The sequence below is a fragment of the Giraffa tippelskirchi genome, chromosome 1 (genome assembly GCF_054371585.1).
Source record: "Giraffa tippelskirchi isolate mGirTip1 chromosome 1, T2T-mGirTip1v1.2.pri, whole genome shotgun sequence".
NCBI classification, from domain to species: domain Eukaryota; kingdom Metazoa; phylum Chordata; class Mammalia; order Artiodactyla; family Giraffidae; genus Giraffa; species Giraffa tippelskirchi.
The window spans coordinates 191998808-192023675 of record NC_137275.1 but is presented as its reverse complement, the minus strand read 5'-3'; the positions used below and the strand labels follow the sequence as shown (position 1 = coordinate 192023675).

At 40.7% G+C, this 24868-nt stretch overlaps 1 protein-coding gene and 1 non-coding gene across 4 annotated transcripts in view; one reads left to right on the top strand and one right to left on the bottom strand.

Annotated features, from left to right (window-relative positions):
• The window catches only part of UBE2R2 (ubiquitin conjugating enzyme E2 R2), a 110620-nt gene that overhangs the window by 82701 nt on the left and 3051 nt on the right, over window positions 1-24868 (bottom strand). Inside the window, exon 1 of one of the 3 annotated variants that reach the window (XM_081519309.1) lies at window positions 12468-13072. The exons of the other annotated variants lie outside the window; for them this stretch is intronic. Within the exon in view, the coding sequence (XP_081375435.1) occupies window positions 12468-12644 (177 nt within the window). The 5' untranslated portion in view covers window positions 12645-13072. Of the gene's footprint in view, window positions 1-12467; window positions 13073-24868 lie in introns of those variants that run through there. 3 annotated transcript variants of the gene reach the window in all.
• On the top strand, window positions 5362-5433 carry TRNAC-ACA (transfer RNA cysteine (anticodon ACA)). Its single transcript has one exon. It is a non-coding gene; the product is annotated as a tRNA-Cys (tRNA).

Sequence of the window (24868 nt, the reverse complement as noted above, 5' to 3'; positions counted from 1 at the left end):
CTCAAGAGAAATGAAAACATATGTCCACAGTGAAACTTGTCCACAAATGTTCATATCAGCATTATTTATAATTGCCAAATAGTGGAAAACAACCCAAATGCTCATCAACTGATGAATGGATAAATAAAAGGTCCATACAATGGAAGATTATTTAATAATGAAAAGGAATGAAGTATTGATACATGTCACAACATATATGAACTTTGAAAACAACATGCTAAGTGAAAGGCCACATATTAAATGATTACATTTATATGAAGTACAAATTTACACATTTACAGAAGAGGCAAATTTATATTCCCAGAAAGTAGACAAGTTGCCTAGAGTGTGGGAGAAATGGGAAGTGAATGCTGATGCATATGGGGTTTCATTTTGGAGTGAAAATGTTCTAAAATTGTGGTAACAGCTGTACAATGACTAAAAGTCATTGAATTGTACATTTAAATGGGTGAATTGTATTGTATGTAAGTTGTATCTCAATAAAGTTGTTTTTTTTTTTAAAGGAAGAAGAGAAATCAATTACCAAAAGCACATCACCAAAAGCAACTGGGGATCTTGATTCAAATGAACTTAAAAGTATATATGACACAACTGGGAGAATATGAACACTGGATATCAGGTATTAAGGAATTATTACTTATTCAGTAAGTATAACAACAATATGATTTTTTTTTTAAAGGTTCCTTATTTTTTAGGGACTCCAGTATTTAGGGGTGAAAGGACATGTCAGGAATTTACTTTAAAATAATCTAATTGGAAAAAGTGGGAATTAACAGGAGAGAACCCAAGAGGTCATTCACAGCGAATTGGGTCTTAAAGATATAAATTAGAGTTCAAGGACTAAAGAGGGCATGAGAAGAAATGAAAAAGACAGGTAACAGCTTAAGAAATGGCACTGTAAAAGACCACCTATGGGGCAAGAACAAAAAACACAGTTAGAAAAGTAAGGAACAACCAGATCATGAAGAGTCTTATATGCCATACAAGGAATTTTTAACTTTATGGAAGACGGACAGCTAACTTTTTTTTTTTCCTTGGTGGGGACAGGTCAGGTTAGAGCTTTAGACAGGTTATTCTGGTGGCATTATAGATTGAAGAGGCACAAAACAGAGTAAAGAGGCTACTGTCACAGTCCAGGGGCATGACAACTGAATGGGAACTCATATGGTGGGAGCAGAAGTAAAGATTAGAGGCTAAAAACCTGAGACACGAGATACTAAAAATAATTGAATATGCGGAAAGAGGGAGCAGAGACCATCTGAACTGATTTCTAGCATGTAGGCTTGTGCCACTGGGTAGACAATGTCCAATATACAGGAAAGTGAACACAGAAGAGGATTAGTGAGAAAGGTAGAGTTCAGCTTAGTGTTTAGTGTAAAAGGATATACTGGTGGAAATGTGTTAATAGCCAGGCAAAAACTCAAGAGAGGGCTAATTAGAAAATATAGACATAAAAATCTTTAGGACATACTTGGTAGCTGGAACAATAACCAAGGAAAGTTTGTTTGTTACAATTGACACAACACAGAAATTTAACCTGAATGTGGGCAAACTCCAGGAGATTGTGAGGGACAGGAGGCCTGGCGTGCTGCAGCTCACGAGGTTGCAAAGAGTTGGACACAACTTGGTAACTGAACAACAAAAGCTCCCTCCCTACTCCACTTTGTTAAAAATTAATTATTTTAAAGTGTTCATGTAAACAGAATGATCAAGATGTGTTAATTTTACATGTAGACTACAGATTGAAGGCAGGAGGAGAAGAGGACGATAGAGGATGAGATGGTTGTATGGCATCACTGACTTGATGGACATGAGTTTGAGCAAGCTCCAGGAGTTGGTGATGGACAGGGAAGCTTGGCATGCTGCAGTACATGGGGTCACAAAGAGTCAGATACGACTGAGCAACTGAACTGAGGTATATAGATATAGATACAGGAAAAAGAAGGACATATACATATTTGGCTAAAAGTCATCAAAATTATTCTTTAACAAATTGCACACATGCAGCATATTTTCAAAGCACAGCTATGAAAATGTACTTTTCTAATTATTCTGACTCCTTTAATGTATCAAGAACCATTAAAATATTCATAACATTTACAATCAATATTTTAAAATCCTCTACTGTATAAGAAATTCTGCACTTCTAAAATGCACTTCTAGTCTGCTTTTAAAAGATCTTCCCTGGTGGCGCAGTGGAGAATCTATCTGCCTGCCAATACAGGGGACACGGGTTCTATCCGTGGTCTGGGAAAATTCCACATGCCACGGGGCAACTAAGCCCATGCACCACAGCTACTGAGCCTGAGTGCCTAGAGCCTGTGCTCCACAAGAGAAGCCACCGCAATGAGAAGCCCGAGCACCACAATGAAGAGTAGTCCCCAATCACTGCAATTACAGAAAGCCCATGCAAAGCAACAAAGACCCAGCACAGCCAAATATAAAAAATACTAAGTAAATAATACATAAAATTTTTAAATGATCCAAAAAAATAATAAAAGATCTTATGTCTTCAGATATTCTTTAAAAAGGCTAAAAAATAAAAAATAAAAATAAAAAGGCTAAAACAACTGGATTTAATTATTTTGCTTTATTCAGTAGATTTCCAAATGAAGTTAAGCAATCTTTATCTTCACGGGACTACAAAAGTCAAAGTTGCTATTTCTAGCCAGTTTTCCCAATGCCTCTCATGATCACTGCTCCAAAATTCTTAACCTCTCTTAAATAAGTTTTCTAATACTTAAATTATAAAAGGAGCCCTTTACAAAGATCCTAATTTCCTATATTACTATAAGATTTCAATCTTAATTTTTAGCTAACCTTCAGTCACTAAGAAGATTAGATTTAACTGAGGCAACCTAGCAACTACAGCAAAATGTCACTGATAGCAAAACCCAAACTAAATCAAAGTTCTCCAAAAAGGGAAAGCACAACTAGAGGAACTAAGCAGTCCAAATACTGAGCCACTAGTCTTACCACTATATTCAAGACAAGGCACTAATCACCTAAAATCTATGAAGAAACTCAGGTATCACTTATTTCTTGAAACTTCTTGGAGAACTGGGTGGGGGGACAACTGTCATTCTCAAAAGATGTGACCTCTGCCAAAAGATTAAGTATTACTCTTTCAAGTCCTATGCCAAATGCTAAGGATTTCAAAGACTGAAGTAAGATCCAGTTATTTCTTAAGAAGCCCATAACCTAAGAATTTATTTAGACGCACACACTACTAGGTTTGGTCACAACAGAAAAAAAAATTTTTAAGCTAAAAATATCTTATTTTCTTAGTATAATACATGACCTCAACTTTTTCAGTTTTACCACTTACACTTTCAGTTTTACACCACTTTTATTTAAGGAAACTCTCTGTAGATTACTTATTCAACAATTTTTTTTCTTTTTTTTTTATTTTTTTTAATTTTTTTTTTTTTTTATTCAACAATTTAACAATAAAAAAAAAAAACTTAAAAAAAATGGTTACATAAAAAAAGTGGTGACTCATCAAATCCAAACTCAGGAAGTGCACTCCCCTTAAAACCCTTTTAACATAAGATTCCTTAGATACAATCTAAATTCTACAAAATTTCCATATCTTCAGTTTAAGACCTCTCTTTTTTTGTCTAGCTATTTTTCCTTCATTCTTAAGAGTAAATGTTGAAATATAATTAACAAAGCTAAAGAACTTAGGGTAAAAACCCTGAGGACAGTTACTATATATTTTTTCCCTTAAAGTTTTATTGAAGTACAGTTGATTTACAATGTTGTGTTAATTTTTGCTGCACAGCAAAGTGACTCAGTTACATGCATATATATTCTTTTTCATATTCTTTTCCATTATGGCTTATTACAGTACATTCACTAGTTCCCTATATTATCCAGTAGGACCTTGTTGGTGTTTTTTTCCTTCTTTTTTTTAATTTTAGGGCTGAGGTTTTCCACAAGGGTTAGCTTATATTGTTCTTTTCCCTATTTAGCCAATGGGAGAAAGAGCAGTTATGTGACAAGACCAAGATGAGGCTTAAGTAATAAGGTTTTTTGTTTGTTTTAAACTCAACTACCACAGAACTCAAATGAGCTTTGTCCCCTTCAAAGCAAACACCTCAGAAGGTTGGCTATATATCCACTCCAACAGTGCTAGACTGCCACTGTTCAAAACTCTTTTTTGAGAACTGCCCTCAGAATCTATTGTACAACTTATTGTCCTTATTGGTGGCAAATCATGAGAAGGCAATGGTAACCCACTCCAGTACTCTTGCCTGGAAACTCCCATGGACGGCGGAGCCTGGTAGGCTGCAGTCCATGGGGTCGCTAAGAGTCGGACACTACTGAGAGACTTCACTTTCACTTTCATGCATTGGAGAAGGAAATGGCAACCCACTCCAGTGTTCTTGCCTGGAGAATCCCAGGGACGGCGGACCCTGGTGGGCTGCTGTCTATGGGGTCGCACAGAGTCTGACACGACTGAAGTGACTTAGCAGCAGCAGCAGCGGCAAATCTTTGCTTCTTGTGGACCTTGCTTTTCTTTAACATCCAAAGGTGATTCAGATTACACTTGGTAAAGGAGGAAAATAATCTGAGTAATACTATATTTTAGTCAAAAACAAATGTGAAGCTTCCCTCATGGCTCAGTGGTAAAAAATCTGCTTGCCAATGCAGGACATGGGCTCGATCACCAATCTGGGAAGATCCTGCATGCCACAGGGCAACTAAATCTGTGTACCACAACTGTTCAGCGTTATGCTCTAGGGCCTGGGATCCACAACTACTGGGCCTGTGTGCCACAAATCCTGAAGACTGAGCGCCCTAGAGCATGTGCTCAACAAGAGACACCACCACAGTAAGAAGTTTGTGCACCACAACTAGAGAAAAGCCCACACAGCTATGAAGAGCCAGCACAGTCAAAAATAAATAAATTTTTTAAAAACATTTTTAAAAAAATCAAATATGAACACGAAGTATTATTACAGAAATTTTACCTGTGCCTCTACCAACAATTTCAAAAGTTTCAAATCATATGAAGGATATTTTTTTGAATAATGAAACTTTTTTGTTTTGCCATATATATATGAAGTATGATTTCCAGTAAACTTAAAAATCTGTATTTTAAGCTTTAAATCACTCTTCTATAAAGAATCACTACATATTGTCCAACTTTTTGTGACTTTGCCAATATTATCTTATAAATGGTTATTTTCAATGAGATAATAAACATTCAATGTTACGATCTGAATTACTATGTGTGCTACTAAGTGAGTCACATAATCCAAATTATTTCAAGGGATTTATCCCCCAAATTAAGCATCAGGTGTCCGTGCAGCAAATATAGCAAAGCAGATAACTAAATAACTGTGAAATCTGACTTCCCTGGTGGCTTAGATGGTAAAGCATTTGCCTACAATGCAGGAGACCCAGGTTCGATCCCTGGGTCGGGAAGATCCTCTGGAGAAGGAAATGGAAACCTACTCCAGTATTCTGGCCTGGAGAATCCCCTGGACAGAGAAGACTGGTTGGCTACAGTCCATGGGGTCTCAAAGAGTCAGACACGAGCAAGGGACTTCATCTTCACTTTCTTTGTGAAATCTGAAAAATCCAAATACACATAGACTGAAACTATGGCAATGATCTAAAGATGCTATAAAATGCATGAATATATGGCTTCCTCTGATGATTAATTTTTTAACATCTTATTTTGGAATAGTTACAGATTCACAACATATATTTGCAAAAATAGTACACAGAAATCTATTTTTCACTAAATTTCCCCCAGTGGTTGCATCTTATATAATTATAGTCCCATATTAGAACTAGGAATTTGACACTGGTACAATATATGAGTGCAGTTCTGCATCATTTATGGTCTGTGTAGATCTGTGTAACTACCAACACAATTAAGATATAGAACTATTCCATCCACAAAGATCTCATACTCCTCCTTCATAGTCACATCCACCTCCTTTCCATAACCCAAACATCTCTAACCCCTCCTCCCTCCCCCTCCACCCCTCCACACTCAATGGTTTGTTTTAATCTTTATACTTCTGACATTTTAAGAATGTTAAACAAGTGGGACCATGAAACCTTTGAGATTAACTTTTTCACTCAGTGTAATCTTCATTCAAATTATTACATATATCAATAATTAAAAAAAAAATAAAGATGCTGTAATAGAGATAAGGAATACCAGTTAAAACTCAACTGAAAAAAACAATAAAGTCTCAACTTTACCCTGCTCAAGTTTCCTATGACGTTTAAATATAGTTGGAAAAGTATTGGCATTATTTTAAAAGCATAAAGCAACACTGTATTAAGAAATTTAACTTCCTCTATGATCCAGTATGACTTCAAAGATGTTTACCATCATCTCTAATCCCAAAAGTAGCTTTTTTAGATTTATATTTCTGAACTCTAGCACCATCCCACCCTTCCCATAATGAAAAAGTTGCTATCAAAGGAGTCAATTTGCTAAAAAAAAAAAAAAATCCTTCTGTAATATGACTTGTCACTCTCTAATCCAAGTAGTCCAAGAACAACATCAAAATCCAATTCTTTTAGTCAATTTAAGATTTATAAGCAGAAGTCGTAATAATCTCCCCGAAATTTGAAGGAGCAAATCACCCTTGTGACCTTTCAACTTGTATAATTTAAAATAAAAAGTTTCTTTTCAAATGCTCCAAAAATTTCATTTATTTATTTACTTTTTTGACTACACCATACAGCATGTGGGATCTTAGATCCCCAACCTGGGATCGAATCTGCAACCTCCTACAGAGAAAGTAGAGTCTTAACCACTGGACCACCAGGGAAGTCTCGTCCATAAATTTTATTTTCTTAAAGCTCCATTTCTGTATCTTCAAACATCATCCAAAATGATAAAAGATCTCACCAAGAGAATAACACAGGCTTTAGAATCAAGCAGTCTGATAATCCATCTTGATATTACAACTTCCTAGCTGAGGACCCCAAGCAAGTTAAATAAGCTCTGTGATTGTTTCTCTATAGCAGCACACCTCACAGGAGAATTGTATGAAATATTCTATATGAAGAACATGGCACATAGTAAGTACTCAATAAACGTTAGCTACTAACATCTACATTACTGTAATAAGGATAGTAGCATGTATCTGCAATTAGACATGACATTCAGAGCTTTGCATGTTTTAAATTACCCTACCAACAAGTTTACAACAGTAATTTACTGTGTTGTAACAAAAACATATTTATATTTGTTATTAAAACAAATCAACTAAAGGTGCTTAAAGTGGATATTCACTTCTATGTTAAATACATATCCCCAATTCTGAATATGCCAATTCTTTTTTTTTCCTGAATATTCCAATTCTTATATGGAGGAAAATTTATGTAAAATCAAACCTTAGCAATCCAAACTAAAATTTTCTCTTGAGTTAAGTATTTATCATCCCATAATTTCAGAATCAATTCATTTAAACATACATAAACATAAACTCAATAATAATTTCTCACTGAACGAAGCTGAAATGAATTAATTCTGTGCTGACAAAACACCTTCAGAGAGGTTCAGCTTAGTCTTATTCAGATATATATGTAGCTGTATATGAGGAAATGTCCAAAAGAATTTCAGGAACATGAAAGAATTTAAAAGTTTAAATATGACTTTTCAGCAAGATGGGAGTTCTGTTGTCTTAAATCCTGAATTTATAACTCTTCTGTTATTTTCCCAAACTATATTAGCAGAGGTGGGCCAATTTCTTAGATAACCTTTTATTTCACCTGTCTCCAACAGACAGATTCTTCTGGAACCTTACTTAGCCTAGGACCACTAACACTAAGTTTTAAAATTGGAGAATATTTAATCATGACAGACTGTGGTTATGTTGACCAGTGCACTAATTGGCCTTAAAACTTTTATTTTAATTACCATTACATTCTGTCAGTAACACCTACCCTTCACATTTCTGCACAAAGACTTCTATGAAGATTATTCATAAAAGTTCTAAGGTTATCAATGTCCAAATACTTTTCCTTACTATCTGAAAGGTAGTGACACTTCCTATAGTGCTTTGCCTTTGGTGTGTGTTCAATAATTATTGTTTACTAACACAAATCTCTGAAAAAGAGGAATCAACATGCAGCAAAAAAGTACTAAGGAAACAAATCCTTCATTCAAAAAGAAATAATTCTTATTGATCAAATTTAAGACACTGATGCTGGCATTTAAAAAAATTTTATCAGATGATTTCTATGGAAGGGTCTCTCACAGCTAGGTCACAAGTGCCACCTAGCTGATGGCAATTCTAAGACTTCCTGGACTCATTCCAAATTTGAGATGTGAAACTAGAAAAATATGCATCTTGGAATCAACTTAATATGGTAAAAGTATAATCTACGAAATACTGGAATGCTGCATTTGCCAGGGATGCAGGCTGGGGACTAAAATTGCACTCAGTGTCCCAAACCAATGGACATTAACCATGTTTCCACTTACTATGTTCCCTTAGTTCACCCAGCACTCAAGACAAGTTCAGCTTCCAGAAAAGGGTACAACTAGAAGTCCTAAGAGGTGTTCTTAAAGTGACTGAGAAAAAATTTTAAACTAAGAAAATTTTAACTGACTGAAAGACTTATCATAATTTTTTTTAAAGTATTTTTTTTTACAACATCAAAGGAGTTTAATTTTGGTTTTTTTTTTTTTTTTTTAGTTCTACCAGTTTATTGCTACCAACCCATTTCCCTCCACCCTCATGCATGCATGCTCAGTCATGTAACCCCATGGACTGCAGCCCACCAGGCTCCTCTGTCCATGGACTTTTCCAGGCAAGAATACTGGAGTGGGTTGCCATTTCCTTCTCCATAATTTTGTTTTTAAAGCTGATGATCTAAATCCCTTAAAACAGGGATTCAGTTAACCCTCCTACATACAAACTAGTTTGGGTGTTCTCATTGTCTTTGAAGAAAATGTATAAAGTTCTCAAAAGGATTCCTACGCCAAAAAGACAAAGCTACTTAGAAAAATTGTTTCAACTATATATTAAAAATTTCAGTCATAAAATAGTTTTTATGGGGCGGGGAGGGGTGGCACGTGAAGAACAGATTCCAGAACAAACGAAAATAATGTATGTCCTTTATCTTAAACAATTACTATTGAAGAGTTTCTTTAATATAAAATGAAGTGTTACATTTGATATAGAATATCCTATTAAGGAAAACTCTGAAAATAATAACAAATATTTCCTAAATTTTATCTGTTGGGAGTTATCCAAAAATGGAACACACCTGTCTTTCATTCCCATACATTACTGAATAAAATCAAAACTACAAACTACAAGACCTGCAACACTTTAAGCATTCTGTATCACTTAAACTTAAATGTTATGCATATCATGAAAGAGTCACTCTTTCTGATCTCCAGACTCACTGCTATCTTGTATTAATATAAATAATGAAGGAGTTACAAGAAGGTCCTATACAAAAGCAGCCACACTAAGTTATGATCATTATCAGGAGTTATTTGAAAAGATAGTTGTTTCTAAAAGAATAGGGGTGAACTTGTTAAAAGTCATTACTACTGTTCACATGATCAACAAGTTCCTCTTCCAGTAACATAACAGAATTCCAACTCACTCCACATTAGCAAAATTAAGATCAGAAGTGTTCTGGGTATTCTAAGTCATCTCCTACTTTCTGTTCTACAATGATTGATTCCAGAGGAAAAATTTGAAGCAGCAAAGAAATTCACTCTGTGAATCAATGAGATCAAGAAACTGGACAAAGGACTCCTCTGGAGGTCCAGCAGATAAAGCTCCTGGCTTCCAAAGCAGGGTTACCAGGGTTTGATCGCTGGTGGGAGAACTAAGATCCTACATGCCATGTAGGGCGGCCAAAAAATAATAATAATAAAAATAAAAATTTTTTTAATTAAAAAAACTGGACAAAAAGATAATGAGGCCAAAGAAGAGTTTATAATATGCAGAAAATCAGACACAAGAAACCACTTTTGCCCATCTTACATCTATATTCCTCTCGATCCCCAACCCAAGCTAAGAATCATACAGATTCAAGGTATTTGAAAAATAAGTTGAAAAAACAAATCTGTGAAATACAGGTCTCACAAGTCTCTACAACAACAGATGCCACAGTTAAAACAGATTAGGGTCAACTATTTCATGATGAATAAGATCAGTTAGAAGTCCATTAATATGTAAAAGGTAAATGAGTTAAATTATGAAAAATTTCAAATGACTAGCAGCCCACTGCCTTTGGAAACTATAAGACACCATAAAGAAAATAGTTTCACTTGAAAATAAATTTTATTAAATGTTCAAGAACCACCATTTGATCAGGGAGAATAGTAGTAGAGAAAGATCTGTGCCAACTTTTAACTGCAGCTGTAGTGGACACACTAAAAGCCTTGTTTCACAAAAGCAGTGAAATAAAAAACAATGGTTTTAAACCTGTCACCAGTGTTAACTGCTCATGACCATAAATTTGCCTTTTCCAATGAAGGATTTTGGAATAAAAAGCCATGTGATAAAGAAAAAAAGCAGTAGAGAACAAACTTGAACAAAAATCTCACATAAGACTAAAACACTAAATCTGTTTAAGAATTTGCATACATTTTTTACATGTCACAAAAGTAAAAAAAAATATATCTAAAACATACAACAAAACGAGATCTTTTTTAAATAAGACTGAATTTAAAAAGCAGTTAATTTAAATCAGTGTGCGCTTCCAGGAATCCTCCTTCCATATTACCTATGCCAAACTGAGAGGGTTCACCACACTCCGTTCTCAATTACCTAAGCAAAACTATTACCCTTTTAAACCCATTATGTCCTTTGTTTGTTGTTGTTTGTTTTTAATGCACTGTGTAGGAGTAAGATAATTCTCGCTAATAACCATTTATCCTGACAAGCGACTGTCCCAAATAATGATACTTTTTGGAAATCAAACTTCATTTCACTAAAATTAGCCAGTAGGTTTTGCAAGTATTTTCCTCTGAAGAGTACAGTGTATGGTTGGTATATACAGTATTCTAAATACTAAATTCATGCTTTTAACCAGGTATTAAGTGACTATCACAGACATGAATAGTAAACATTCCCCAAACAATTTTTCACATTTTCTACAAAATAGACCCAATTTCAAGCCTGAAACTGAGGCTTCTACCTTTAGAAGAGTATAAACTAAAGTAATTGGGCAGTCCTTAAAAATACACGTAACTACATGACTAAGATACTCATTTAAAACTTATGCCAAGATAGTCCCTCCCTTCAAAACAAACTAAGACTGACTCACAGACCTATTTCACTTAATTTTGGAAATAAACAAAAAAACTTAAAAGAATTCCTAAGCACTCATTTCCTTTCAGTCCCCCATTTAAAACTTCGAAAATCTGTGATTTTCCCCTTAAAAAATGGTTAAATAAAAACAAAAACAAAAGACCCTCAATATCTCCAACTACCTATTTGGGAATTGAAAAAAACTACTGGATTCAAGAATGATAAAAACCACTGTTCTAACATCCTGGAAAACAATAGAATATCTACGGTCGCTAAGGAGCGGTCCTACTTGGTGAAACCATCCCACCGCAGATGACACTTTTCACCTGTGAGACCACCGCTCCCCACCCGCGTTTGCTCGAGTGAGCCATCTGAGCAAAAGGTTTCAATTTTGTCTCCCTAAAGTGGGAAAGTATCAATCTCCCTACGTAACATGTTCTTCCCTCAGTGGGTATTCCTACACAGGAGGCCGGGGAAGGAGGGGGTGAGTGCAGTAAAGTTGGTGGCAGGGTGAGGACAAAGGGCATTTTGAAACAGCACTGAAGTAAATAGAAAATGAGGACAGAAAGAGGGCTAAATTCGAGTTCCCTCAAGTGGCTGATGGCAAGAAAACGCAGGCGCCCTTGTTTACCACCCCTAGGGTCCTATTCTCCATTACCACCCACTGGAATGCGAAGTTGGAACCACCACTATATACAAGAAGCCCTCAAATCTCCAAAATGTCAGGTCAGTAGGCAGCCTCTGGAATGACAGGCCGATACCCCTCCCCCACCCTCCTACCCCACCCCCCACACCCCCAAAAAAGGTCCAATCCCATAAGTGCAGGTCACTCTGCCCTCTGGGGTAGTTCCAGCCGGCGCAGAGATGGTTCTGATGGGAGGACGTGGGGGACAGACCACCTTTCTTTCCGTACACCCTCGGCGGGGGAAACAAAACAAAGACCTTCCCCCTCCTCCTCCGGTAGCCACTACCCCAGCCACAGAGGCTTCCCTATTTCCCGGTGCAGGCTGGCCTCCCGCCCCCGCCCCCATGACAAAGAAAAGGCACCGGGTGAGCAAGCGAGGCCTTCCTGCCTCCACGGATGGGGGGAGGGGGCTGCCGAGGTGAGGAGCCCCTCCGCTCCCCCGCGCTCCCACTCTCGGCCGGGAAAACAGCCGAAAACCGCGGCCTCCGCCAGGGGAAGCCTGGTCTGAGAGGGGGTGAGGGTACCTTGAAGTAGCCGCCTTCGTAGAGCGTGTTAGGGGGTCCGAAGATGGCAACCTCCCAGTTGTAGAGGTCGGATTCATCCACCAGGGTGATCCGGAAGCCCTCCACCGGTTCCTCCTGCAGGGATTTCAGCTCGAGCATCAAGGCCTTCTGCGAACTGGTCATCTGCTGCTGGGCCATCGCGGCGGCGGCGGCGCCGGGCCGGGGCCCCAGTCCTCACGCACCAGCCGGGCCGGACCAGGCCCCTCCCCTCCGCTCGCCCTCTGCCGGGCCGCTCCGGGCCCCTGTCTTCACACACCCGGCGGCCCGGACCAGGCCCCACACGGCCCGTGGGCCGGCCCGGTTCCTCCTCACACACGACGCGGGCCGGGCCGGGCCCTTCTCCTCACACTCGGGCCGGGGTGGGGGGAGGGGTGGAGAGAGTTAAAGAAATTCGCTCCGGGTCTCGGGCCTCCCCCCCCCGGAGGGGGCCTCAACTTGGTTGGGGGGGGGGAGAAGAGGTGAAAGCGGAGGAAGACGGCGAAGGGCCGGCGACGGTGAGGAGACCGGGCCGAGTCGGCCCGGGAGCGCCGCGCTCGCTCGCTCTCTTGTTCTCCTCGGGGGCCGCCGGGGCCGAAGGGCGCGCGGGGCCGAAGGGCGGGGGAAGCGCGACACGCGGGGGTCTCGCGGTTGCGGCGGCGGCGGCGGCTGCGCGGGGGGAGGGGCGACGGCGGAGGAGGAGGAGGAGAAGAGCCAGAGCGCCTCGCGCCGCGGGAGCGACGAAGCCGAGAAGAAGAAGGGAGGAGGGGCGCGCGTCGGGAGGGAGGGCGGCTCTAGGCGGCGAGCGACCCAACGCGACGCGCCTGCGCGCGCCCCTCCCTCTCCCCCCGCCCTCCTCTCCCTCTCCCCCCGCCCTCCTCTCCCTCTCCCCCCGCCCTCCTCTCCCTCTCCCCCCGCCCTCCTCTCCCTCTCCCCCCGCCCTCCTCTCCCTCTCCCCCCGCCCTCCTCTCCCTCTCCCCCCGCCCTCCTCCTCCTCCTCCCATTTCCCCGCCTCCTCTCCGCCGCCCCGCCAGGTGGCGGCGCTTTGTGACGCCGGCGCGCGTCCCCCGCCCTTAAAGGGCCAAAGGGCAGTGGGGCCGGGGTTTGAGGGTGGCCCCTGGGGATGCCCTTGGCCCCAAAATGACGGTTGTGCGGCTTGAAGCTACGTTTCCAAAGGCGCGCTCGGGAAGGGACCTCTGTCCTAGAGCTGTCATCGCCCTCTTCCCTCTACTTGTATCCTCAGGCCTCCCGCAGTTGTCCTCCTAAGAGCCCTGATCCTCTGCAGGCCTATCGTCCCCTCCCCACCCCGCCATGACACACGGTCTGTCGTCCCAGCACTCAGTAGGTACTTGACAAGGATGCTTGACAGTGCGGGTTTTGTCGGTGGGAACAAACGTCCTGACATTTCTGAAGGTCCAGTCCTCATGCCATTGTGTCCCTGGAGAGCAGCGTGTTACCAACTTAGGGGGTTGAAGTGCAGTTTCCCATCCGAGAAATGGGGAAAGCAGATAGGTCAGTTTCTACTTCCCTTCTTAACTACAAAGAGGAAGTTGTGGGAAATAAAAAGAGAAATAATCATACAGACTGAACCTGGGTTCCTGGCCCTTTTCTGTGTGATTTGGGACAAATGCTGTGGCTATCCTCCATTTACCCATTTGTAAAATGAGGTACTTGGTTGAACTTTGATCCCCCCACAGATCTTAGAACTGGGGTTTTTTAAAAATAATAATGACTGAAGTGAGATGTGGAAATGGTCTGCAATCCCCATAATTTAGGCCCTGTTTCTCTTTGGAAGGCCTGTCCTATGAAAACTGAACATTTCCTAGAAAAGCCAGGATACTGTGAGTTCCACACACTTTGAATTCTGGGATCAGAAACATCCCTGGTTCCAATCCTGGCTCCACCATTTATATTATATTACCTCTTCCTTTTTCATCAGCTTCTGTAAAAGAGGTTAATTATGCCTAATATATAAACAATTATAAAAATTAAATGAAATCATCCATGTACAGAGTTTAGCACAATGACCAGCATATGGTAAATTCTCCATAAATAGGAACTTTAAAATAAGAAAAAGAAAAATTTTTTTAAGCATAGTTATATTCCCCCTCCATTTTTTAATAGACTTAAAAAAAAAAAAACAGAAAATAGTACGGATAATTTCCATATACCTGGCATCCAATTTCCCCTTATTAACATCCTACATTAGTGTAGTACATTTATTACAATTAATGAACCAATGTTGATATTGTTAACTAAAATCTTAGTTACTCACATTTTCTTAGATTTTACCTAATGTCCCTATTCTGTTCCAGGATCCCATCCTAGAAACTATATTTAGTTTTCATATTTTATTAAGGCTCCTCTTGACTAGGAAAGGTTCTCAGACTTTCCTTATTTTTGATGACTTTGAAAGTTTTGAACATACTGGTCAAGTATACTTTAGAATATCCCTCAGCTAGAATTTGTGGTGTTTTTCTCATGATTAAACTGGAGTTTGGGGAGAGATCCTGGGGCTTCCCAGGTGGCTCAGTGGTAAAGAATCCTAATCTGCCTGCCAATGCAGGAGATGCTGGTTCAATCCCTGGGTCAGGAAGATCCCCTGGAGGAGGAAATAGCAACCTACCCCAGTATTCTTGCCTGGAAAATCCCATAGATCCTGGCTGGCTACAGTCCATGGGGTCGCAAAGAGTCAGACATGACTGAGCAACTGAGCATTCCCACAGGGGAAGAGATCCCAGGAGAAAAATATTTTCATCACATCATATCAAGAGCACATAATATCAACATGACTGTGTTGATATGCTGATATTGACCTCAATCACCTGGCTGACCTAGTGTGTCAGGTTTCTCCACTGTAAAGTTACTCTTTTTACTTCGTTTCTGTCCTCTTATGAAGGAAGTCGCTATGCACTATCCATAAGGAAAGAGCCCCTTCATTTTGTTGTTGGTGTTATTTTTTTCTCAGACACAAAGCCTCAATATTTTAAATAATCATTCCTTAGCTCCCAACTCTATTCTCTTGGTCTTGAGACCAAACTTCACTGGCATTAGAGCGCATCTTAGTCAGTGTAGCCCCTCCTTCCCAAAGGATGGAGTATCACTGATTCTGACTTCTCCTCCTCCCCCCACTCAATTTAAGGACAAGAAGATTGCTGACCTGGAAATGTCAGTGATGATGTTGACACTTTTAATAGCAAGGCTATGAGTAGACAAATAGGCAGAAAGTTCATCTTCAAAGCATTTCACCCACATAAACTCGTCACAGCCCCACCCTGACCCAGAAGATGGCAGATCCCTAGTCTTAAGTCACTGGAACATACACCTGGCACCCAGACCAAATGCTGCTCCCTGGACTCAAATCAACTCACAAACTCATACTAAGTATTCACAATGCCATGACCCTAAGATGGGTGACTAATAAACATATACCTATCAAGGAAGTTCACAGCCTAGTGTCTTAAAGAGCTGTCTAAAGACTCCATCCTCAGGTCAGAGGAAGTCAAATTCCACAGGACTTGTATCATGCCTTTTTATCTTAGCAGGTGAGACATAGTTTATTAGCAGGTTGCAACTGTGTCTTATTCATCCCTGGATCCTCAGCAACTAGGACACTCTCTAACACAAAATAGATACTAAGTAGTTATTCTCAAGGGCCCACAGCCAATGGCAGGAAGATAATCAGTAACAACAACAACAACAATTAATCACAAATTAAGCCTCACCCTCCACCTCTCTAGTCTAATAGGGTCTCTCAGACACATAGTAGGTGCCATGTTCTGTAAGGACAACAGGTCTTGCTCATATCCATATCAGTTCAGTCCCTCAGTCATGTCTGACTCTTTGCGACCCCATGAACTGCAGCATGCCAGGTTTCCCTGTCTCTTACCAACTCCTAGAGCTTGTTCAAATTCATGTTCATCGAGTCAGTAATGCCATCCAACCATCTCATCCTCTGTCATCCCTTCTCTTCCCACCCTCAATCCTTCCCAGAATCAGGGTCTTTTCCAACGAATGAGTTCTTCTCATCAGGTGGCCAAAGTATTGGAGTTTCAGCTTCAGCATCAGTCCTTCCCAAATTAAAGTACTGATTTCTTTTAGGATTGACTGCTTTGATCTCCTTGCAGTCCAAGGGACTCTCAAGAGTCTTCTCCAACACCACAGTTCAAAAATATCAATTCTTTGGTGCTCAGCCTTCTTTATGGTCAAACTCTCACATCCATACATGACTACTGGAAAAACCATGGCTTTGACTAGACGGACCTTTGTTGGCAAAGTAACGTCTCTGCTTTTTAATATGCTGTTTAGGTTTGCCATCGTTTTTCTTCCAAGGAGCAAGCATCTTTTAATTTCATGGGTGCAGTCACCATCTGCAGTGATTTTGGAGCCCAAGAAAATAAAATGTGTCACTGTTTCCATTGTTTCCCCATCTATTTGCCATGAAGTGATGGGACCAGATGCCATGATCTTAGTTTTCTGAATGTTGAGTTTTAAGCCAGCTTTTTCACTCTCCTCTTTCACTTTCATCAAGAGGTTCTTTTCTTTCTGCCATAAGAGTAGTGTCATCTGCTTATCTGAGGTTATTGATATTTCTCCCGGCAATCTTGATTCCAGCTTGTGCTTCATCCAGCCCAGCATTTCACATGATGTACTCTGCATAGAAGTTAAATAAGCAGGGTGACAATATACAGCCTTGATGTACTCCTTTCCTGATTTGGAACCAGTCTGTTGTGCCTTGTCTGGTTCTAACTGTTTCTTCTTGACCTGCATACAGATTTCTCAGGAGGGAGGTAAGGTGGTCTGATATTCCCATCTCTTGAAGAATTTTCCACAGTTTGTTGTGATCCACACAGTCAAAAGCTTTGGCCTAGTCAATAAAGCAGAACTAGATGTTTCTCTTGTTTTTTCGATGATCCAACGGATGTTGGCAATTTGATCTCTGGTTCCTCTGCCTTTTCCAAATCCAGCTGAACATCTGGAAGTTCACGGTTCACATACTGTTGAAGCCTAGCTTGGAGAATTTTGAGCATTATTTTGCTAGCATGTGAAATGAGTGCAATTGTGCAGTAGTTTGAATATTCTTTGTCATTGCCTCTCTTTGGTATTGGAATGAAAACTGATTTTCCGGTCCTGTGACCACTGCTGAGTTCTCCAAATTTGCTAGCATATTGAGTGCAGCACTTTAACAGCATCATCTTTTAGGATTTGAAATAGCTCAATTGGAATTCCATCACCTCCACTAGCTTTGTTCATAGTGATGCTTCCTAAGGCCCACTTGACTTTACACTCCAGGATGTCTGGCTCTAGATGAGTGGTCACACCATCATGGTTATCTAGGTCATGAAGATCTTCTTTTGTATAGTTCTTCTGCGTATTATTGCCACCTCTTCTTAATATCTTCTGCTTCTGTTAGGTCCATAGCATTTCTGTCCTTTATTGTGCCCATCTTTGCATGAAATATTCCCTTAGTATCTCTAATTTTCTTGAAGAGATCTCTAGTCTTTCCCATTCTATTGTTTTCCTCTATTTCTTTGCATTGATCACTGAGGAAGGCTTTCTTATCTCTCCTTGCTATTCTTTGGAACTCTGCATTCAAATGGGTATATCTTTTGTTTTCTCCTTTGCCTTTCACTTCTCTTCTTTTGTCAGCTATGCTGCTGCTGCTGCTAAGTCGCTTCAGTCGTGTCCGACTCTGTGCGACCCCATAGACGGCAGCCCACCAGGCTCTGCCATCCCTGGGATTCTCCAGGCAAGAACACTGGAGTGGGTTGCCATTTCCTTCTCCAGTGCATGAAAGGGAAAAGCGAAAGTGAAGTAGCTCAGTCGTGTCCGACTCTTAGCGACCCTATGGACTGAAGCCTTCCAGGCTCCTCCATCCATGGGATTTTCCAGGCAAAAGAGTACTGGAGTGGGGTGCCATTGCCTTCTCCGTTGTCAGCTATACATAACCATATTCAAGCTGCTATAATGTTTGGCTACTTTACAGCACAAAGAATGAATGGCAGAAACAGCTTCCTAGAGCTTTCTTAGTTTCATGACAGGTAGAGATTGACTTGACTGACTGGTGCCCTCTGGTGGCAAAGAAAACAGGACATTTACCTCTAGTATCTATGGTATCACCTAGTACTCTCTAGCCAGGGCTCCTCTAAAGAATCTATTACCTTTCTTAGAAAGAGAAAAGATGTGGAAATAAATGAGAGGGAGGGTTTTTGCTTTAAAAAAAAAAAGTTAATTCTGACTTTACAGAATAACTTTTTTTTTTTTTGGCCGCACTGCATGGCACTGCAGCCATGAAATTAAAAGATGCTTGCTCCTTGAAAGAAAAGCTATGACCAACCTAGGTAGCATATTTAAAATCAGAGACATTACTTTGCCAACAAAGGTCCGTCTAGTCATGACTACATGACTACTGGCTTTTCCAGTAGTCATGTATGGATGTGAGAGTTGGACTATAAAGAAGCTGAGTGCCGAAGAATTGATGCTTTTGAACTGTGGTGTTGGAGAGGACTCTTGAGAGTCCCTTGGACTGCAAGCAGATCAAAGCAGTCAATCCTAAATGAAATCAGTCCTGAATATTCATTAGAAGGATTGACGCTGAAGCTGAAACTCCAATACTTTGGCCACCTGATGTGAAGAACTGGAAAAGACTGTGATGCTGGGAAAGATTGAAGGTGGGAGGAGAAGGGGACGACAGAGGATGAGATGGTTGGATGGCATCACTGACTCAATGGACATGAGTTTGAGTAAGCTCCGGGAGTTGGTGATGGGCAGGGAAGCCTGGCATGCTGCAGTCCATGGGGATGCAAAGAGTCAGACACGACTGAACTGAACTGCACGGCTTTTGGGAAATTGTTTCCCTGGTCAGAGATTGAACCTGGACCATTCAGTGAAAGCCCAGAATCTTAATCACTAGGCCACCAAGGAACTCCCTAGAATGACTTTTTTAAGGAGGCCACCATTTTGTTTCATTTTGCATATATTAATACATGTAAGTCTTAAATGGTGCTTCTAAGGAAGCACAATCTTCCTTTAAAAACAACAGCTAATGGGAGAATAGCATTGAAACATGTATATTATCATATGTGAAACAGAACACCATTCCATGTTCGATGCATGAGACAAGGGCTCAGGGCCGGGGCAATGGGATGACCCAGAAGGATGGGATGGGGAGGGAGGTGGGTGGGGGGTCCAGGAGGGGGAACACATGTAAACCCATGGCTGATTCATGTCAATGTATGGCAAAAACTATTGCAATGTTGTGAAGTGATTGGCCCCCAACTAAAATAAATAAATTTATAAAAAAAAAAAAAAAAAAAACAACAGCTAAGATTTGCTATGCATCAGTATGTGACAGGCTCTCCACATGTGCTAAATCTCACTTAATTCTGACAAAAATCTGTGACATGATCATTACTAGAAATATCTTGGGCTTCCCTGGTGGCTCAGACAGTAAAGAATCTTCCTGCAATGTGGGAGACCTGGGTTCGATTCCTGGGTTGGGAAGATCCTCTGGAGAAGGGAATGGAAACCCACTCCAGTATTCTTGCCTGGAAAATCCCGTGGACAGAGGAGCCTGGCGGGCTACCATCCATGGGGTCACAGTGAATCAGATCTGACTAAGTGAGCAACTAACGCACAGAGAAATATCCAAGGCTTAGGGATGTTAAGAAAATTACTCAAGGTGAAACAGGAGAGAGGGGGGGCAAGGCACAAACTTTAAAAGAATGATGTAGCCCAAGGACATGAAATAAACTGACTAGAACCAAATGGGTCCAACATAGTGGATGAGTCAAGTTCCACTCGGAGAAGGCAATGGCACCCCACTCCAGTACTCTTGCCTGGAAAATCCCATGGATGGAGGAGCCTGGTAGGCTACAGTCCATAGGGTCGCTAAGAGTCGGACATGACGAGCGACTTCACTTTCACTTTTCACTTTCATGCACTGGAGAAGGAAATGGCAACCCACTCCAGTGTTCTTGCCTGGAGAATCCCAGAGACGGGGGAGCCTGGTGGGCTGCCGTCTATGGGGTCGCACAGAGTCGGACACGACTGAAGCGACTTAGCAGCAGCAGCAGCAAGTTCCACTAAGCATTGAGCCTCAGTATACATTCATTGTAACATATCTGCAAGCTAAATGACACTCCCATAGGTGCCATGAAACTTTAAGTCTGACCATTAAAGACCAAAAAGTGGGTGGTGGACCAATTCCTGGAAATCTTTGCCCCTTCCCTAAAACAGTTGGGATAATCCACCTGCTCATTAGCCTATGAAATTACCCAGACTGTAAAAGCTAACCACATCATATTTTGAGGCCAGTCTCACATTTTGAAATGGTCTACCCTCTGTCTGTAGAGTGTGTTTCTCTCTCTAAATAAATCCACTTCTTACCTATCACTTTTTCGCTCATAATTCTTTATGCGATTAGCTTCATTAAGTCCTGAAATCAGGTATGTGATATTGGTAGGAAGACTGTGGGGTCTGGCCATGTTTGAGCCCTGGTAAATGGGTTCAAGTCCTAATGTGAGGTGAACAGTTTTAAAGGTTACCCAGTGAGTGACTGGTAGAACCTGAAGTTGAACCTTGGCCATCCCACTTTGGTGTGACTGCTTGTAATCACCATGCTGTTCCTAGTCTAATGTGCCCACAGCCATCTGTATATATATGCTCTACTGAAACTATTTGTTTACATCTTTCTCTCAGCCTCTAAGGTGCTCCTAAGAAAGAGACATTCATGGAGGAGGAAATGGCAATCCACTCCAGTATTCTTGCTTGGGAAATCCCATGGACAGAGGAGCCTGGTGGGATACAGGCCATGAGGGTGCAAAAGAGTCAGATATGACTTAGCAACTAAATAAGACCATGCTAACAATATTTTCAAGAGTATAGGATATTTTCTTACCTCTGTCATTTCTTTAAAAATAGCATTAAAAAAAGATAAAATTATTTTGCCCATTGTTAATAAAAGAAAAAGTAGCTAAAAATTATTATATATCCAGGGCTTCTCTGAAAGACAAACATTATACATTGGCTTCTAATTTAAAATTGCTCATTTTATAAACACAACTTTTGTTGATCTTTGACATAAAACAAATTTGATTTTCCTCAATTCTGTGATTTAGATATTTCCCACACTGAGCAAATAATAAAATTTTTATTTATATTTTTAGAAAGTCATTCACTCATTCAACAAATATTTATTGAGTACCTGCTATATGGCAGGCCCTGTGCTTAATGCCAAGGATACAACAGTGAATGAGACAGAAATGACTGGGTTCTGCCCTCAAGGAGTTTATATTCTATTGGTTGAGACAGAAACAGACAAAAGCAAGTAATTAGTAGACAACAAATAAGATTATTGCAAGTTTTGGTGAGTATAAAGAAGGTGATAAAAGTGGGCAGCCAAGACTGAAACCACCCGGGTGGATGCAATTTTAAATGGAGACAAGGTCAGAAGAAACCTCTCTGAGGTTATGTTTAAATGAATACAGGGATCATCAGCCTGTGAAATGTAAAGGCAAGAGCATTATTCCAGATTTCTGGCTTGTGATCATTATGTCTTATTTATCTTTATCCTTGACATAGCACAGGCCTTGACGTTGTGGAATGAAAAGTTGACTAATCTCTGGCCCTTTTGGTCTTTCTCAGACTTCCAGGATGGCATATCCTCCCTTGATCAGTTCAAACTCAAATCATGCTTCTGGACTCAGCACCAGTCCTATCTCCTCCAGGAAACCTTACTTAACAATCAAAATACTCTTCAACTATAAAGAAGGAAATTTTGCCATTTGGGATAATGTGGAGGAACACTGAGGGAATTATGCTAAGTGAAATAAATCAGAGAAAGAAAAATACTCTAGTGTCTGGGAGTCCCTGAGGGCTTAGTGGTTAGGAACCAAACTTTCACTGCCATGGCCTGGGCTCAATCTCTGATCACGGAACTGAGATCCTGTAAGCTGTGTGGCCTGGTCAAAAAGAAATAAACACTGTAGTATCTCACTGACATGCAGAATCCGGAAAAGTCAGACTCAGAAACAGAAAGTATATTGGTGTTTGCCAGGCCCTGGGGGCTAGGGGAAATGAGATATTGGTTAAAGGGTACCAACTTCCAGTTATAGAGGAATAAGTTCTAGGGATCTAGTGTACAGCATGATGACTATAGTTTAAAATATTGTATTGTAGACAGCATATTAAAAAGAAGAGACATTACTTTGCCAACAAAGGTCCATCTAGTCAAAGCTGTGGTTTTTCCAGTGGTCATGTATGGATGTGAGAGTTGGACTATAAAGAAAGCTGAGCGCCGAAGCATTGATGCTTTTGAACTGTGGTGTTGGAGAAGACTCTTGAGAGTCCCTTGGACAGCAAGGAGATCCAACCAGTCCATCCTAAAGGAAATCAGTCCTGAATATTCATTGGAAGGACTGACGCTGAAGCTGAAACTCCAATACTTTGGCCACCTGATGCGAAGAACTGACTCATTTGAAAAGACCCTGATGCTGGGAAAGATTGAGGGATGGGAGGAGAAGGGGACAACAGAGGATGAGACAGTTGGATGGCATCACTGACTCAATGGACATGAGTTTGAGTAAACTTGGGGAGTTTATGATGGACAGGGAGGCCTGACATGCTGCAGTTGTGGGGTTGCAAAGAGTCGGACATGACTGAGCAACTGAACTGAACTGAATACTTGAAAATAGCTATAAGAGTAGATCTTAAATGTTCTCATCAAAAAAACGAATGATAATTAGGTGAGGTGAAGGATATGTTAAATGTGTTAACTAATCTTACTGAGGTAATCATTTTGCAATATGTGTGCAACAAGTCATCACATTGTACAGCTTAAACAGTTATATGTCAATTTTATCTCAATAAGGCTGTAAAAAAAAAATCAAAACATTGGTAGCAAAGAAGGTAGTAAGCTCAAAAGCCCAGGACAGGAAAGCAAGACAGAGTAGGGAAACTCCCAAGTAGTTCAGTATGGCTGGGCCTTAATATTTGAAGGAGACAATGATGACAGACAAGGTTAGAAAGTTGACAGTGGTCACATCATTCAGTCAGTAAACACCGAGGATGTTCAGTGTACTGGGTATTGGACATGTACACCTGATCCTGTTTTCACAGACTCAGTCAAGGATGGAGAGATAGACAGTTGGTAAACAACCAAAAATCATTTTTAAAAGTGCTAAAAAAAGGAATCAATGGGGTGAAGAGATAAGGGAAAACATATTTCAGGTTGGATGATCAGTGAAGGCCTAACTATAGACATGTTATTTACACTGAAAGCTGGGGGATGAAAGGGAAAAAAAATTCCGAGAAGCATTCCAGGCAGAGCAAACAGCTTGGCTCAAGTCTCTGAGATAAGAAAGAACTTGATACAACCAAGGAACTGAAAGAAGATGGATATTACTGGAGCTCAGTGATGAAGGGGTAGAGTATTGAGAAAAAAGATGGGCTAGCAAATGAGGGAATATATTGATCATGGCCTTGTAGAAGTCTGTATTTCATTCTAAATGCAATTGGTAGCTAGCCACTGATGAATTTTCAAAAGGAGTGTGACATGATAGGGTTTCAGTTGCAAAATACTCATTCTGGCAAGCACGTGAAAATATATTGAAGAAGGACAAGACCATTTTTGTGAAAATTCCTTTAAAAGCGTTGCATAAGCTAACCTATGTTATTAGAAGTCAGGACAGGGGTTATTTTTCCAGGGAGGTGACTAAAAGGCAGCACGAGGGGAGATTGGAAAGGTGCAGAAAATGTTCTTTTCTTTTACATTAAAATTTATTTTTGTGTTTATTTTTGGCCTCACTGGGTCTTCATTACTGCTCCTGGGCTTTCTCTTGTTGCAGTGAGCAGGGTCTATTCTTCATTGTGGTGCATGGACTTCTCATTTTGGTGGCTTCTCTGGTTGTGGAGTACTGGCTCTAGGACATGTGGGCTTCAGTAGTTGTGGCTCGCAAGTTCTAGAGTTCGAGCTCAGTAGTTAGGGTGCACATGCTTAGTGGCTCTGTGGTGTGTGGGATCTTCCTGGACCAGGAATTGAACCTGTGTCCCCTGAATTGGCAGGCAGATTCTTAACCACTGGACCACGAGGGAAGTCCCTGCTTTTTTTTTTTCTGTGAGTTGAGTACATATGTATGTTTAGTTTGTGACTATCCAAGGTGTATCCTTGAGATATGTGAATTTTTCCATATATGTGTTGTGCATGGGTGCTCAGTGGTGTCTGACTCTGTGACCACATGGATTGTAGCCCACCAGGCGCCTCTGTCCATGGAATTTTCCAAGCAAGAATACTGAAGGGGGTTGCCATTTCCTACTCCAGGGGATCTTCCTGACACAGGGATTGAACCCAGATCTCTTATGTCTTTTGCCTTGGCAGGCAGAGTCTT